The sequence below is a fragment of the Lytechinus pictus genome, chromosome 3 (genome assembly GCF_037042905.1).
Source record: "Lytechinus pictus isolate F3 Inbred chromosome 3, Lp3.0, whole genome shotgun sequence".
NCBI classification, from domain to species: domain Eukaryota; kingdom Metazoa; phylum Echinodermata; class Echinoidea; order Temnopleuroida; family Toxopneustidae; genus Lytechinus; species Lytechinus pictus.
The window spans coordinates 40091983-40108596 of NC_087247.1; the positions used below are offsets into that span (position 1 = coordinate 40091983).

Sequence of the window (16614 nt, forward strand, 5' to 3'; positions counted from 1 at the left end):
GCGTCTCCAGATACTAAAATGGTGAGAGGTTTCCTCTCCATGATGAATGCAACCTCTTCCATCCACCTTCTGTCTATTTGCTTTTAGTAACCCAAGATGGATGGGGTCATAGAGAAGTAGTTCCAAGTCACAGATTTTACTTGTAACTCTTAGCACTGATTTAGAATTCCTAGCATTCCTTGGAGAAAGATATCTTTACTAGACTCACAACAAAAATAGACATGAACTACATGTATGTTTATTCATGCCATTCCTATCATGGATTTGTGCGAAAATAGGTCACTTGACAGAAGACAGTAAACTTGAGATTCTGCTCAATGAGAGAATAAAAAAGAACTTGAAAGGATTTAATTGGGAAAAAATATTTTGGGGTTGGTTTACTTTTTACTGTGAAATAAAATGAAATACAATATCATGCATAATGCACAGACAAATGGCTCTTATTGGAGTTGTATACAACAATTAGCTGTCAAAAGATCATACATACCAGATCTAAACTCATCAATAACTATCTTTCCCTCAAACAGATAGACACTACAAGGGAGGACTGAGAGAGAGAGTGCAAAGGTATTAATTATTCATTTCATATTCCTGAATCGATTTCCAATTTTCCACACCTATTCTAAATGGCCATAGGGAGGAGGGCAGATCATTGGGCCACGCTCTCTTTCGTTATCGTCCATCACCAACCTTGGATATCACTCCATCTCCTGGTGAAAAGTAATGACCATGATGCGTGAAATGCTCCAGTTAAGAGCGTGGGATGGGGGCATGGGTAAAGACAGGGAGAGTTGATATGCGCAGTTGTGCATATAATAAGCAAAGGTAAATGCAATGCTAGTCTTGGGTTTCAATTATGCACACAGTGGGATAAAGAGATGCACAGTGACATTTATAAAAAGAAGATTCCATGGAATTTTCATAAATATGCAATCAAGGACTGATACAGATGAAATTAATCTTTCAATATATCTCATAGATGTAAGTTCATTCGGATGATCACATTTCAACTTTCAAGAAGACAGTCTTCGGTGGAGTGTGGTCAAGGATGCTTACTAGAACAGAAACGACCCGTCATTTTGAACAGCAACACATAACAGATTCATCATGTTTCCAATGAATATCAAATAAATGAAACTGTAAATATATTCATCTATTTTTCTCCTATGATTACCATCATAATGCAGTTTCAGTGACAGTATGCCTGAGGATATATGATTGTCATTTACTACTCAAGTCAGATGATTGTATCGCTTTACACTGTCCAGGGAAATAAAACTGAATTTCAATCCCATTCTAGCTTGAGATGGATGGGCTATTCTTATTCTCTGTACCCCCCCCCCCCCATAGCTCTCCTTTAAATACTGAATGGTATTTTCAGTGACCTCTCATATGTATGATCAGTATACACCGAAGCATACTATTTTTCACAGTATTATCAGTACAGATGAGAGATGGGAAAGCTTGGTGCCCTGGATAAGTTCATCTTTTCCTTGATTATGGAAACATCTCATAAACCATGCTGTTAATACTAGTAAATGATATTTTCTTTCTGTTCACAAAAAAATTGTATGAGATAAAATATTAATAGAATTAGGTTATTATGCACATTTAAGGGATGTAAGACATTATTTTTACAATTTTGGTATTTTAATGTTCAGCAATAGCAAAATGCAGAACTGGAGATTTTAGAGATGTTGGACTCACAAAAATTAGTGAAAATAAAATCACTGTGAAAATATCAACCAACATGTTCAATGCAAACATTTTCCTGTGGGACAGTAAAATTATATTTCTTGGATTCATTTCACCCCAAAATGGCATTGAATGAAATTGACATGTCCCTTCCTGGTACATGATATCTTGCTATTGAACAGATTGTCCATCTCAAACCTAATTCACCTGCCTCTTTGAATATTTACTGAAGATTCAATTTCATGCATGATTCTTGAAACAAAGATTGGCAGGAAATTGGGCAATTACAGACATATAGGAGGTGAAATTATATACACAGTTATATGAAACAAAATGGGACAATTTTATCTGAAATTATACTGACAAAATTTGATGCACAGAATCATCAAGATATTCATACCTCCAACTGAATTTAGGTAGGTATGTATCATGAGTAATACTTAGTCACCCTCACTCTAAATTTAAAAGATTTAGAATGAAATCATGAACTGCTGTGAATTGTGACTAACTGAACATTGGATTTAGATTTTAACCTCAAGTTAAATAGAAGATTTGAATTGGAATTTGATAATAAATCCTTAAGATTCTAAATAATCCACTGTTCAGCTGGTCTTTGTGCACAGCCTTTCTGAACTTATTTCAAATCAGAGTGCATTATAAACATTAACTATAAAAAGACAGTACTGCAAAACCAATTGGACAATGACACATCATTCAAATTGAGTATTTCTTGGTACATGTAGTGTTACTAAAGTACATCAACTCATATCATCAATCATTCTGTGAATCATAAAAACCTTAAAACCAAATCCTATTGTGGAATTGAATGTACAATTAGATTCTGTGCTTCCTATTCAATTGCATTAGACAAGGTCACAAGGTGTTGTTATCTTAATCAAAGCTCAATGCAGCTGTATACAAATGTACCATTATCTTAAATTGATTTTCACCCAAAAGAATTATTCAGTTTCTGTTAGAAATTTTGAAGGGACAGGTATCATGAAAAAAAAAAAGAAAAAAACATGCATATGTATTATAAACCCCTTTTCAAATCAACCTATGCACACTAATAAAACCAAGAATGAAATATGAATACTTGTTTTTCAAATGTAAAAATAAATTCAAATGTATTATGAACTCACTACAACTCAAAACTGACAGCTTAATGAAAAATCATGATAACCCTTTAATGAAATAGAAAACACTGTTGTTGGATATCAACAACAAAGCATATGCTTCTATCAGGATTTGACCTCTCTGAACAGGTGATTATTTTGCTATAATGAAGAGCGGCAACGTTTGATGTTGCCAATTCAATGAAGATAGTGGTTAGTCTGTAGGTAGAAATAGTTCCAAAAAAGAACTGTGACCTTTTGTACGTAACCAAGTACAGTACATTAGAGGTGATATGATATCCCTTTTTATCACTCTTCGTTCAAGTGACTGTTCCAAGAGATAACGTCACTATGGATAATTGAGTCACAGCAGAAACATGTGAGTTTACATGTATATACCGAAACATTTTTTTTTTTACATTTAAATAAATTGCAAAAGAAAATCTTAAAGGTGAGTTTGAGTAACGTGTATACTTTGAGCTATAATCTTTTTCTGTTGAAAAATTAAAAAGGTGCAAGGTAAATCATTTCATAAAGGAATATAAACATTAATCTATCACACTCAAGATGTGATACAATGCAAGTACTAGTATAAATTCGTACCATAATTTAATTGTTTCAAAAAGTGGGCATTTCAATCCTAAAAGTATAAAAGTAAATTCAAATGTGGTCAAATAATTACAGAGAACTATTTTTGTCCTCCATAATTTTCAAAAGTATATACAAACAACCTTGTGATCACATACACCTCTTGATAATATATACTTCACGTTTTACATCAAAACACTTGTTTCTAACATCCTCATGTCTGAAGCAATCAACTGTCCCATGTTTCTTGTACGCTGCTTAGTAGATCTATTAGGCAGAGGAAGGGATAGCACCATACCATATGTTATGATAAGGTGTTGAGACGGGTGAACAGGGGAACACTCACTATGTTAATATCTTACCCTGATAGCAGGGCCCTGTTACACAAAAACTGTTGGCACATTACATGCTACTGTCATAAGCTACTGAAGCTGCCATTTTATTGGCTGAGGAAGGAAGAGAATAATTTTTATAAAGTTCAAGTAGTTAGTGCAGATAGCATATATTATTGAGATTGGTATTATGGCAAAAACACATGTGACATAGAATTATTACCATATTCTATGAATTAATCATGAAAACACTGCCCAATTTAGTGCATAAATTGCAATAATGCCAACACAAAATGATGAAGAAATATACATACATGTATATCCTATGGTCAATGGGAACAATAAATAGTGGATACATAGGCCTCATCTTAATACAAACTATTAATTTTTCATAAAAAAATATAGAGTAGAACTTTATATTACATCCAATGTCTTGACATTTTCGGTCCTACTTTCAAGTCTTAATTAATAAGTGACAAATTCTGTATGAGAAGGTTCTTTTTGCTACATTTCAAGATGTCTATCATTTAAATTACTCAACAACAATTATACCTTGATGGTCAGACAAAAACCATTCAACTCATACATATTCATGACACCTTAATACACATTCCTCATGCCTTCATACATATTCATGATGCCTTATCCCACATGTAGGTGTGTTTTTTCAAAGGCCACAAAAGAATATGCAGCATTTTAGTGTCGCAGCTACCTATACTGGCAGAGATTGCATTTTTGAATATGTTAGTCACACATTTAAACACTAATGTGAAATCGAGTCATTGCATATTATGGAAGTAGCATTCAGATATGATCATTTCAACATATGTTGCTCACGGTATGCATAAAGATGGCGATAGCTAAATATAGCAAGTGCAATGAGAGATACTGTTCTTCTCAGACAGAATGCTCAGAGGCCTTTAAGAGTTCATTAAACCATGCATGGAAAGCAATCATGAACTTCTTCATTGTCTCCTACAACAATCGATCCATAAAAATAAGCAATTTTACCATCATGTCAGAGTCTGAATTCTGGCCAAATTTTCCAAATTATCAGGACAACAATCTGTCTTAAGTTTGAAATGAGGTGCATGTAGTTTAAAAATGATATTGCAATTTTAGGCAAGATCTGAGTGGGCAAGAACTTTTTTTAAACAAATATATTTTGTTCCAATTTCATGTTTTGAAACAAACTACCTATAATTTGCTTCAGGAACTCCTTCTGGGAGTGTTCTCTTTATTGTAAAGAAACATTTTTCTAGGGATGTGAAATCTTTCTGATTAATGACTTACACCATTCTGATGTTTAAGTAAAGGTATGATAATTCAAATTTTATAGGACGATAATAAATTCAAACTTTGAAAATGAACCTGAATATGTGGATTAAGCATCCTTTAAAGATTGAAAAATAATGACAGCATCATGCATTGTGCATTTCCATTAACATTGATCCAATGCAAGATTGGGAAACAAAGCAGAAGTTTACCTTCCATTCTAAATGGAAATAATGGCAGCCCCAAATGGCTTCGGGAAAAGAGAAAGGCAAGAGTTAATGCATTCAGAAAAGCCTTGGTGCACTGACAAACCTGCAAGCCAGCTTTTCTACCTTTTCATTCTCCCCATCACCTTTTATCTTGCTTTAAGAAAGACGAGCTCCAGACTCAAGCCTTTAGGGGAAACCATTTTGTATGCTATGCGTTATTAATGAATGCATGAAGAATAATGATATGGAAGCCTTTTTGCCTGTAAACAAGAACCAAGTGTGTTGCTTGATGTAGTGCACATCATCTCAATGACAGTTCTTGAATACATTAGTATTTCAGTTTACCACTGCAAGTGTGATAAATCAAATTAATATCTTATAAGACTGTTCAGAACTTATCTACATAAATGAATCATCAATTGTTTCTCTTTATCTTCTGGGTTTTTTTTTCATTGACATTCATAATGTACAATGTTTGGCTAAAATTTTTAAAAACCTACTGCATCATCAAGGGCAGAGTTGTCTATTGCAAAATTTAATGCAATATTATATTAGTCTTCATAAAAATACCATGTCTATCTCTTTTTAATACTAGAAAAGTACATGACCTACTCTGTTTATGAAAACGTACACAGCCAACACTATAAGGGTGCATGTTCTATTCCAAACGCACATACAAAGATGTTCATGAATACGATACAGAAAACAAGAGCTGTGGCAAAGTTGTTGATCCAATCCAACTTTCGTTGTTTGTAGACATCGTTGAGGTTATCACGGCCTAGAAGGAGCAGGAAGACGATGACGATGATTAAGAGTACGATGGAGAGGATGACCAGGGCAGTGACAAAGCCATGGAATTGATTCTCTTTGCCTGCTGTGATGATAGTCTTGAGTTGGGCAGCATTAGCAGCAAGGAGAGCCACTACCAAAAAGCCCTCCGCTATCGTCTTCTTCGTAGCATATAGGTTGAAGTCTATTGGAGGCGGTGGCGGGTTCTGGAAAGAAAAAAAAAGCAGATATTTGTGATAAATTAAAAATAAGATTATGAATTGCAACAATATTTTTTTAACCACTCCTAAAGGATGAGATAACTAAAAGGATATTAGATTATGGATCATACTTGCTCAAATGAAAAATTTAAGTTAAACTTCAATTCATGTAAAAAAGAAAATAAAACAGAGCGATTGCAACCTAAAATTGTTTAAATGTACATTAACAATACTTCTGATTTTTTACAGTGTAACATTACATTACTTGAAGTATAACGTTGCATTCATTATGATAATAAAGTTACTTCATTCATACGACCTTCTAAATGCTAATATTACATTTTAGTCTTTAGGGGCATAATTAACCCTCACTAAATACATCCACAATTCAATACACATCATATTAACATGTACCCTTGCAAAAACAAAAGAGAAAAGGGGTGAGAGAGAGAGAGAGAAATGGTGCACCAAAAGTAACCCCAAGTCGTCCATATGGACAATGCACTTCACAAGTTCACATGAATGGCACCTGTGAAAGAAAATTTGAACTGCTGTCTCCTCCTATGCCAACAAATTTCATATTTCACACGCTTGATGAGACACAGACATATGCAACCAGACACCATTTTCCTTGTTTGCTTTTCTCTCTCTTTGGACAAAACTCTCACAGCTCTCCATTGACAGTAGCATTAAAGTAATGAACAAAAACTATGGAATGGGTACGAGCTACTATCAAACAAAGAAAACTCATGGTTCAAAATATCATTTATCAATTTTTTATTCTATTTTAAGCTACTGCATAACGTAAGGATCATTAAGATATTTATCACAATGCAGTGTAGATATGTGCATTTGTGGAATCAATTGCATCCACAATTTTATATGACAAAAATATGAAGGTTTTCAATTAAGTATTTAAATGTTTACACCTTGACAGAAAGATTTATTATTACTATTTTTTTCAAAACAATCCATACAAATTGGAAAACAAATTTCATTATCTATTCATATTTTACTACAATGTTCCCCTATATAAAGGTATAGGGGAAACATTTTAGTAAAATATGAATAGATTATGAAAGTTGCTTATTTCACCTATTCAACTCATTCATCTTGCAAGTTTTATTTTGTACATCATGTAAGTTTGATTTTTCAATTGTAAACATCAAAATAATAATTTTCCACTATCGATATATTTCACTAAGTTCACATCAATATAAGATTGGATTGTTCCTTTCAGATTAGAATACAGAGGAGTTCTCTTCTGAGATTAGGGTCAATGGGTTTATCGATCTGGAGAAGGGGAAGGTGAGAAAAGATGAGAGTCTTGGGCCACCAAAGGAACCCCAAAAGATGAGGGATGCTTAATGAATTCTGGTGTCTCAAGGCAGATCAAATTACATCCAGGATCATGGACAGCAAATTACTCATTCTTATGCACAGCACACCTCCCTCATTTCCTCTGATTTATGCCTCACAATGGGAGATTCAGCCATCTTAATGCAAAGGGTGTTGAGAATGAGGCTACAAGTGCCTTACCTATTGCACTTTGGGAATGATGCTTTCTATTTCTTTCTATTTTTGGCATTAATGTGCAAAAAGATAATGATTTGTTATCTTGATCTGAAATAGAGTGATTTTGTTTTTTCATTTCATTTCAATACAAAGTTCATCAATATACACAAGCATGTTTATGACCCCAAAAAGGAAAATATTTCTTAACAATAACATCTCCCCCCCCCTCTCTCTCTCTCTCTCTGTCTCTCTATCATTACATTCCTCTGTACTCCCTCATCATCTGTAATTTGTCTCTCTGGTTCTCTTCATTTTCTCTCTCCATCTCTTCTTCTGTCTCTTCATTTTAATACATATGTAGAACTACAATTTTCTGTATTGTAAATTGTAAAAAAAAACTATCACAGCAACCCCGCAGAACCGGTATATTACATCATGAAGTAATGACCATATACAGACAAAACACACAATTCATGATTCTTAAGTCTGCTACCTCCATATTTGCTAGCTGCATCTCAAGTTCTTCCATACTAACAGTGGGCCGTGTCTCAAACGGAGGGTATCTCCTAGGGGGGCGTCCCCCACAGCACAAGGAATCTAACCTCATGGTGGTATAAGTATGCCGCTTCGTGATCGGAGGAGACGAGCTACGACTGCGAGCGGCTCGGTACGTCGCTGGGTTAGCCATTTGTTTCCATAGCAGTTCCACACCACACTAATCACTATCAAACTAGGATGAAGCACTCCTAAGAGGATGAACTTGAAGAAGCTCTGCCAGGAGATATCGGACTGTTTCAGTTCTTTCAGTTACTCCAAGAAAAGCCGTACAATCCAAAAGTGCATTAAGGTGCTTTAACAAAAACAGACCATGCAGTCACAAGCTAGTCCATATTGAATGCATTAACAGTCAAACATATCAGCCATAATTCAAAAATATGCATCCTTTCAGGCAATCAGCCAGTAAGAGGAGTAAAACCAGGGCAAAACATCATTGCATGGCAGTAGAAGTCCACTGCAGAGACAAGTAGCATAAATGGGTATAAGAGATGGATAAGAGAGAGGGGGGAGATGAAGAAGAGAGGGGGAAGCGTGTGTGTGTGCGCAGTGAGTGTCACTCGTTGGGTTTAATGTGTGGGAGATGAATGAATGGAGATGTTTGTGTGTATGCGTAGTGCATTGATATGGACAGGTACTAGATGGAAGAGCGTTAGTTAGTTACGTGTGTTGTTGCACAGTGAGCTGGTTAAACACAGGTGGATTTTTTTCTCCCAAGGTTACTACTACTGGTTCTCCCAGGGGTTGTAATTAGTCTTGGAAAGCAGGCTTCCATAGAAAATTTAATTCTTTGTGGAATATCACACCCCACAGTGAGGCAAGTAAACATACCACAAAATAGAACTGATTTCTTTGATGCCTTACTACATTGTATGGAATGGCAACAAACATACAGTTGCAATTTTTCTTTTAATTAAGGACGGGTGGAGTAATTTTTCTTTGATTTTCTAATCATCAAGAAAATATTATTTCTAGAAGCATCTGTAGTGTTACATGTTACAATTAATTCAATGCAATTAAAAGAATAAATTATCTACATACTTCATATTCATAAAACATAGTTTAACTTTCATTGCATATAAATATTTTGCTTAAACATGCGTCAAATCTACTAATGAACTACATATAACCTACAATGAAATAAGATCAGAGGGCATGTAACCCGACTGTGTCCCCCCATTAAAAAGAATAATAATTCCAACCAATTTCATATATCAAAATGATGATAATAGTATTTAAGCTCATTCACAATATAATTCCGGGGGGGGGGGGACTTCCATTAAAAAGTAGACACCATGCTCATACACTGACTTTCAAAACAAATATCATCCTTCGATTTCGAAATTCAGAACCAATATTTAATATCAATATACACCAAACAAGTCATATTTCCCCCATCCTAAATTATGTCTCAAATATTTTTCATGATTGGGTGAAATATACATGCCTACCTTTTCCACATACCAATATTTGAAAAGTATACATTTTTTCCCCTGTTTTTTTAATTTTGATACCCTTTTCACTGTAAGTGCGTTCAATGAACAACAGTGAAAACAACCCTTTTATCTGTGTTGTGAACGAGCATGGTTCCCCCATCCCCAGATGTAATGACCTTAATCTGGAATGAATATGTATTCTTCAGATACATTAGTACAGAAAAGAAGGAATATAAATTTTAAAATGATACATTGTTAAAGGCATAAAACATAATAGAGAGCCTGATCTTTTAAGCCAATCACATTAATATGAATGAGGGCTGAAACCAACTTGGTAAAGCTTGTTAAGAAGAATCTTTGTAGCTTGCGCCCACATGGTACTACAGATGAAAAGATGAAAATTAAGTCTTTTATCGCTGAATTTTTAAAGAGGTGAAACGATCACGTCTGCATGATGCAAGCCAAGAATTATGGGAAGGATAGACAGACCCTTAACACTATATACTCCATGCACAAGATCTCAGATCCAGTCAAACAGTTGCTAGCTGTAAATTGCCCCCGGGTGAAATATGGAATATTGGTTTACAACAAAAGTTAGCACTTCTTGATGGGAATTCTTGATAAGGAACACATGTGGCCAAGAAATTGGATTTTGAGGGAAAGCCTTTGTTGTTAGTGTAACATTTTGATGAGTTGTTCATCCAACCATAACTCTCAATTCAAGACACAATGAGCCACAAAATAAAGGAAATTATTAAAGAAGGGCAGTTATTCATTGGTCCTGGTGAGAAAAAAAATAACTTCAATCATATTTATGATATTTACATAGCAAAATTATAATATCCCTTCAATTATCTACCTAAAATTGAAAAATCAGGACTATAACTATAAATTTTGCCTCTACACTTTCCTTGCCTATTTATGATTTTGATATCATACTTTTTAGGGCACCTCCCATCATTTTTAATTGTACACATATTGCATGGCTAGAGTTCAAATGGCATAAAACACTTCAGATGCATATAAATGCAAACAGTCAAAAATTGCAAACAGAAATAAAACATACACATTAATAAAGATTTTTTAAATTAATAACAGATGTGATTTTGTATGATGTCTTCTTAATTATTCCAACAAAATTCAATAAAAAATTTACTTTCATATCATGGATTATTTCCCATGCAAACAGAGATTAAGGTTTTGTTGCATATAAAGCTATTCCTAAAATGCTTTTGACTTGTCAACTACTGTATAACAACAACATAAATATATATATATATAAGGTTTGTCCATTTGAAACATATTTGAGGAAACTTTGGGGACAAATTCATGTGTCAATTTTCATGTTATTTCATTTAATCAACATATAGGCTATAGATATGTATACTGGGGTAGTATTCTGGAACACTGTCATAACTTTTGTCATAAATTTTGTCATTTCTCTCCGAGATGTGACACCGCTATGATTGTCACAAATCGGTATTCTGAACATTGTCTTTTCCCTGTCATATCTCTCAAAGTTCCCACCCATCTTTTCGGAAGCAAACCAATCAAAATCATTGTTAGTTCCCGGTGGGAGGCCTTCCAGCCAATAGGAAGGCCCCATGACAGGTAGGGCGTATCCCCAATACAGTAGTTGGCATCGTGCAACTACGCGAATATTGATGCGCTTAATTACAAAGAGAGACAGGGAGCTGTGAAGGATTTTAGAGAAGTAGAAAAAGAAGCAAAACAGAGAAAAAAAGGAAGAATTAATATGTAGGGCCTAACTAATTGTAGCATGAAAATATGATTTTGAAAATTGTCATGGATGATGAGTGAAACCAATACCACAATCTAATCTAAATAATATCATTATATGCTTGACATTCAGTCGGCAGGGTATTGGGATATTTGATACTAAAAGATATGACAATATTTATGACTGCTACCCCCCTGTCATAAGTTTTGTCATATCTTTTGCTTGTATAAAAATATTACGCGCATTAAAAACCGCATATTTTTGGTGGGCGCTAAAGAGAAGAGACAAAATTTATGACAATTTTTGTGACAAAAGTTATGACATCCACCAGAATACCGATTTCGTCATATCTCTGAGAAAAGATAAAATATGGAGAACAGACAATGTTCAGAATGCCGCCCCTGGATTTTATTTGATAGTGAAGTAGGTTTCTTTCTAATGGTTCAATATAAAATACAAAAATAATATTGGAGCATCTTCACATACCAGCCACAATGGTGTCAAGTCAACAAAAAATGATGTCTATAGCTAGTTGATTGAGTAAAATATGCACAGTAATTAATTTATTCATTCCAGGGATTGTTCTTCGTTGATCCGGTTTCCTTTCTTCAAGAAAATCTTGTTACTACAGATATTGCATTTGGGACCTAGAACCAAATGGGGCTATTTTGATTTTAAATCAAGAACAAGCTGGGCAAATGAGTGCCTAATCTATAGAAGGGGGAGGGGTGAGCCATTTTGGTAATAACGAGAGTCCTCCTGGTGTGTGTGATATCATCAATTCCCTCATGTGCTAGGCATTTTGCATCAGTTTTTGAAAAGTAGGATAAGCTTGAAAATTCCATTGGCACTTCTATTTTCAAACATATTTTAGTATCCTACTTAGTCTACTAATTGATACATTCAAATAAACCAATTGTTTGGTGGATTTTGTCTTATTTAATGATGTATTCAAATCAATCTTAGCTAAATAAAAATGTAGTAATAATAGTACTTGAAGATAGGTAAATTTTGTTTTCCAAAGTATTGGGCTGACCTCATAACCTTTACGACATATGCTGCTCCACCGCCTCTTACATTATCCACCACTCAGATGATGATTTACCAAACAGTCATTTTACAATTTTATTGATAGAAAATAGAACGTGTTTGCTTCAAGAGCTCATTGGATGCAATCACATCTTCTGGGAGAGGAAGGTTGGGCATGCTTTTAATTTGATGCTTGAGGTTGACATTTATTAAGCCTAACTAGAGAGGGCAGTGTTGACAAAGACAACAGGTGGTGATGGGAGGAAGACGACTGATCTTTGAGAAGATGGCTCAGTAATCATATGCAAGAGCTCTAAATGTTTGTCTTACAGCATAACCTATCAACCACATTATAAATGATGCATGTTATGCATTATAATGCATGTCATGCATCATGTATATCCTTATTTAATGTATGCATTATTATGTCGCTTAGACCGTTAGAAGTTTCCATTGGTTGTATATGAAAACTTACTTTAAATTCCTCATTCTGCATCAAAACCTCTTTTTTAATAGTCATGTCTTCATATATTCTAGATACCCTAAACATTACACATTCGTCCAATATAATGCAACATCATATTTCAAAGTATTTGTTGTATCAGCGAAACTTGAAATATATATACAGCTGCAAATAAGGTAACATATGGTGACAATAGTTCATTTTGGAGTGAAAATAAAACACACACACAACTAAAGGTACATCAAATTCACCTTTTTCAAGTTGATTATCCAATCACAAGGAATGAATTTCATCACATGTTGTTGAGTGAATACCACATCACAGCAAATAATCGTTAGAAATGTACCGATACCGCCTACAGTATAGATGTACTTTCCTTGTGTCTTTACTTGACATCATCATTGGGGCCTGTGATCTCATCTTTTAACACTATGAAAATCTAGTTCGATTGTAAATTTTATGATTTGTACTGGTTGAGGGATGAAACACACATGGCAATGTCAAAGCCAACAGCCCCCCCCCCCCCCCGGAAAAGTGTGTACCCTCGTATTGGTATGGATTTTTTTTCTATAATTAGGGGTACAATTTATAGGGCTTACACTTGATTACAGGTCAACATTTTTTTAAGCATTTGACAAATATGTGAGATGCTGATGCTATAGTTAATGCAATATGTTATACAATACTTTGTCATACATTTAGGATTAAAGATTTACCAAATAGAAGTATATCATGTAAATGGACCTGTCAAAATTATAAACAAATTAACAATCTCATGAAACGTGATGAAAAGAGTACACTGCCATGGTTGGTAATCTGATATTTATGTTGTTTATGTGACCTTTCAAGGTTTAAAATGGAAGATAACACTTCTAAGTTACTTTTCGAAATCATTTTATTAAAGATTTCATATAATTACAACATATGCTTCAACAGGCTTTGATTTCTCACCATTTTAATCACTATATAATTGTGCCTCATCAAATATCTATAGCCTGAGTTCTTAAAGCTTGTTTTATTCAGTGTTGATAAAATGAAATTCTAATAAACATTTCAAATTTCTGAGACACAATTATCCTAATCAAAGTTTTATTTTCTTAAATCTAGTGATCAACATGGTCACTACAGCAAAATATTTTTATGCACTGGAGCAATGAATCAGGATGTATTTTTTCATATCACTTTTTCATTGAGATACAGTAGCAAATACAAGATGAATAATGATGACTTTTTAAAGACTAATTCCTATAGAAACGATGCTTTTCCTGTGTTTTCTCTATTTAAAGATAAAAGACACATCAATTACAACACCAATAGGCAATACAGTGAAATATTAGAAGCATGCACCTATCTCATATCACACAGCTGCACTTGGCTTTCAACCTGCCCAAGGCGATGAGAAATCTTATGTTAAGATAACCCTCCCTATACCTCTCCTCTTTCAATTGCCCATTCATATACATGCAAGGAACTGTGACTGAGACCGTGCCAATAACTATGGTAATGTATTCCTCAGCTTCTTATCGCTTAACATCGTGACTCTAATTAGAATCACAAATGAACTCTCCTCATGAATGTTCAGAACATGAAAAGGGATTTCCCAGACTACTTACCGCTTCATGAAGTCGAGTGGATTCGTCTCGATGCAAAGCATAATTAGCAAGCATGATCGGTGAGGAAACGGAGAACCCGAGTCAGATACATGTGTACATGGAATCTACAAGAATGAAATGTGGCTTCTCACTTCCAATACGACATCAAATGCTTTCAGTCAGTCATGTCTGCGATGGTGATACGATGCTTCTCTGAGAAGCCATAATCAAGAAACAAATCATGGATTCACACATAAGAATAAGCCAGCCCAGCAGTTGATCTATCATTCATGCAGTCTTAAATGAAGTTGGATGGGTTTCACAACACTTCCAGACTGAAACAAAATTAGAAAGCGTCAAAGCAAATCCCTACTATGACAGCTTTTGCTAAATTGGCAACCAGAAGCGATAGGGGCAGCCAGAAACAAAATGGCAATATCGCTGTATAAGGAATATATAAATGTGTGAATAAAACTGGCAAACAGACTTTTGTAGATTAAACCAACACTGCAAAGTAAACTCGCATCTAATCTTCAGAGGAAATGGCATGCATGTAAATTGGCAACAAAAAGAAACGAGCCAAGAGTAGATGACCAGAGTTACGAGGAAAGAGTCATAAAAAAACTAGTGGCGGCTTACATGTTTATCCTGAGGTAATGCGGTAGTGCAGAAGTGGTGATTATTATCATCCCTTTCTACAGTCATCTCCTAACTGACGTTGCATTAAAGATGGAACAGTTAGAAATAGAATGAAGTTTATGAAGTGCATGATCAGCCCCATTTCACATGCACTCTGGCATTAAAGGAGTGCACTGCCCTCAAAGCACTGCTCAAGATGTGAAAGTAGTGGTGACATTAATCAAGTCAATCACATCTATAGCCAGAGGAGACACACACTTTGCTTTTATCTTTCTCAATTTTTATGACTGCTTTTGTTTTCAAGATGGCTATGTCAATGTTGTGTCAATACATACAGATCAAAGTGACAATTAATGACAACTTCAGGCAACAAAGATGTCTTTTTTGTTCCTAAAAAAGGTACAGGCTTTTGAACTAGTTAACTGTTTTGGGTGAATTTCTTTCAGCAAATATCAATGATTTACGTTAGTAACACTGGCTTTCAAATAAATAAGCTTCTAAACTTACTCTTCTATCTCCATTAAAGGAAATGATGACAATATCTACAAACATTCCATAATTGCCTAAAAATGAATGATATACCTTAAAAGTAAATTTTAACCAAAGGGCTCAATGATTTAGTTATTATGGATAACATTGGAAATTATTAAAGAAACATGACAACTTATTGATTTCTATATTCTCTCCTTCATAATGTATTCCTGCATTAACATTCACTATAACTAATTATATTATTTCCACAAAATAATTACTGGTACAACATTTTATCCTGAAGAACTCAATACTATGTCCAAACTATATATTTTGGGGTAAATAAGATTGCTGATAATTGCTAAAGCCTTAAATTATGTAAAGCTCCTCGAGGTGTAGGTATAAAGCACAATCATTTTTTTTCCTTTCTGTTATTTTTTTTATAAGAAAGTAAAACAGAACTTGACTGATTTACATAATGGCTGAAAATATGATTTCCACTCAAAATGTGCGCTAAAGAATGTTACATTGTTAATCAACATCTGCTGATCTGCATATCAATTTTAGCTAATTATTGGAATGCACAATGATCAAGGAAACTAGCTTGTTTTGCAATACATTCAAGGTCAACAGTATATTTAGCTTTATAAACATCTCTCAGGATGAAGCATTTATGAATTTGTAAGAGAGATTTTATGAAGCACACTGTAGTTGGTTTCATCTCATATACATCCTCAGAGATTCAAATACCCCCATTTTTCCTTCTATAGAGTGTAAAACTCATGTGGATCATGGCATAAATAAGCGAAATAGCCAAATTTCCCTGCAGAATTGGGACATTTAATTCACAAAAGGTAAGCCATTCAGCTTTATTGGATTCGTATGTGAACTGTGCTCAATTTCACTTGGTAGTCTCCAAAGAAAGCCTCTTGCATCATAAATGTTCAATGTATAGGCCTACTAACAAAAA

The 16614-nt window shown here is 34.4% G+C and overlaps 1 protein-coding gene across 1 annotated transcript; it reads right to left on the minus strand.

Moving 5' to 3' along the window:
- Nucleotides 1-1650: 1650 nt before the first annotated feature.
- On the minus strand, nt 1651-8886 carry LOC129257257 (ninjurin-2-like). Its single transcript, XM_054895539.2, has 2 exons — nt 8212-8886; nt 1651-6209 (listed from the first exon to the last, which is right to left on the minus strand). Exons 1-2 carry the CDS (start codon nt 8404-8406, stop codon nt 5856-5858), a joined length of 549 nt encoding a protein of 182 aa, XP_054751514.1. The 5' UTR covers nt 8407-8886; the 3' UTR covers nt 1651-5855.
- Between the last annotated feature and the right edge of the window lie 7728 nt (nt 8887-16614).

Bases quoted from the DNA above. Each gene is read 5' to 3' on its own strand.
- LOC129257257 (XM_054895539.2), bottom strand. From the start codon at position 8,406: ATGGCTAACCCAGCGACGTACCGAGCCGCTCGCAGTCGTAGCTCGTCT. The intron at 6,210-8,211 runs GTAGCAGACTTA...TTTTCTTTCCAG, and splicing joins TGCAGCTAGCAAATATGGAG to AACCCGCCACCGCCTCCAAT.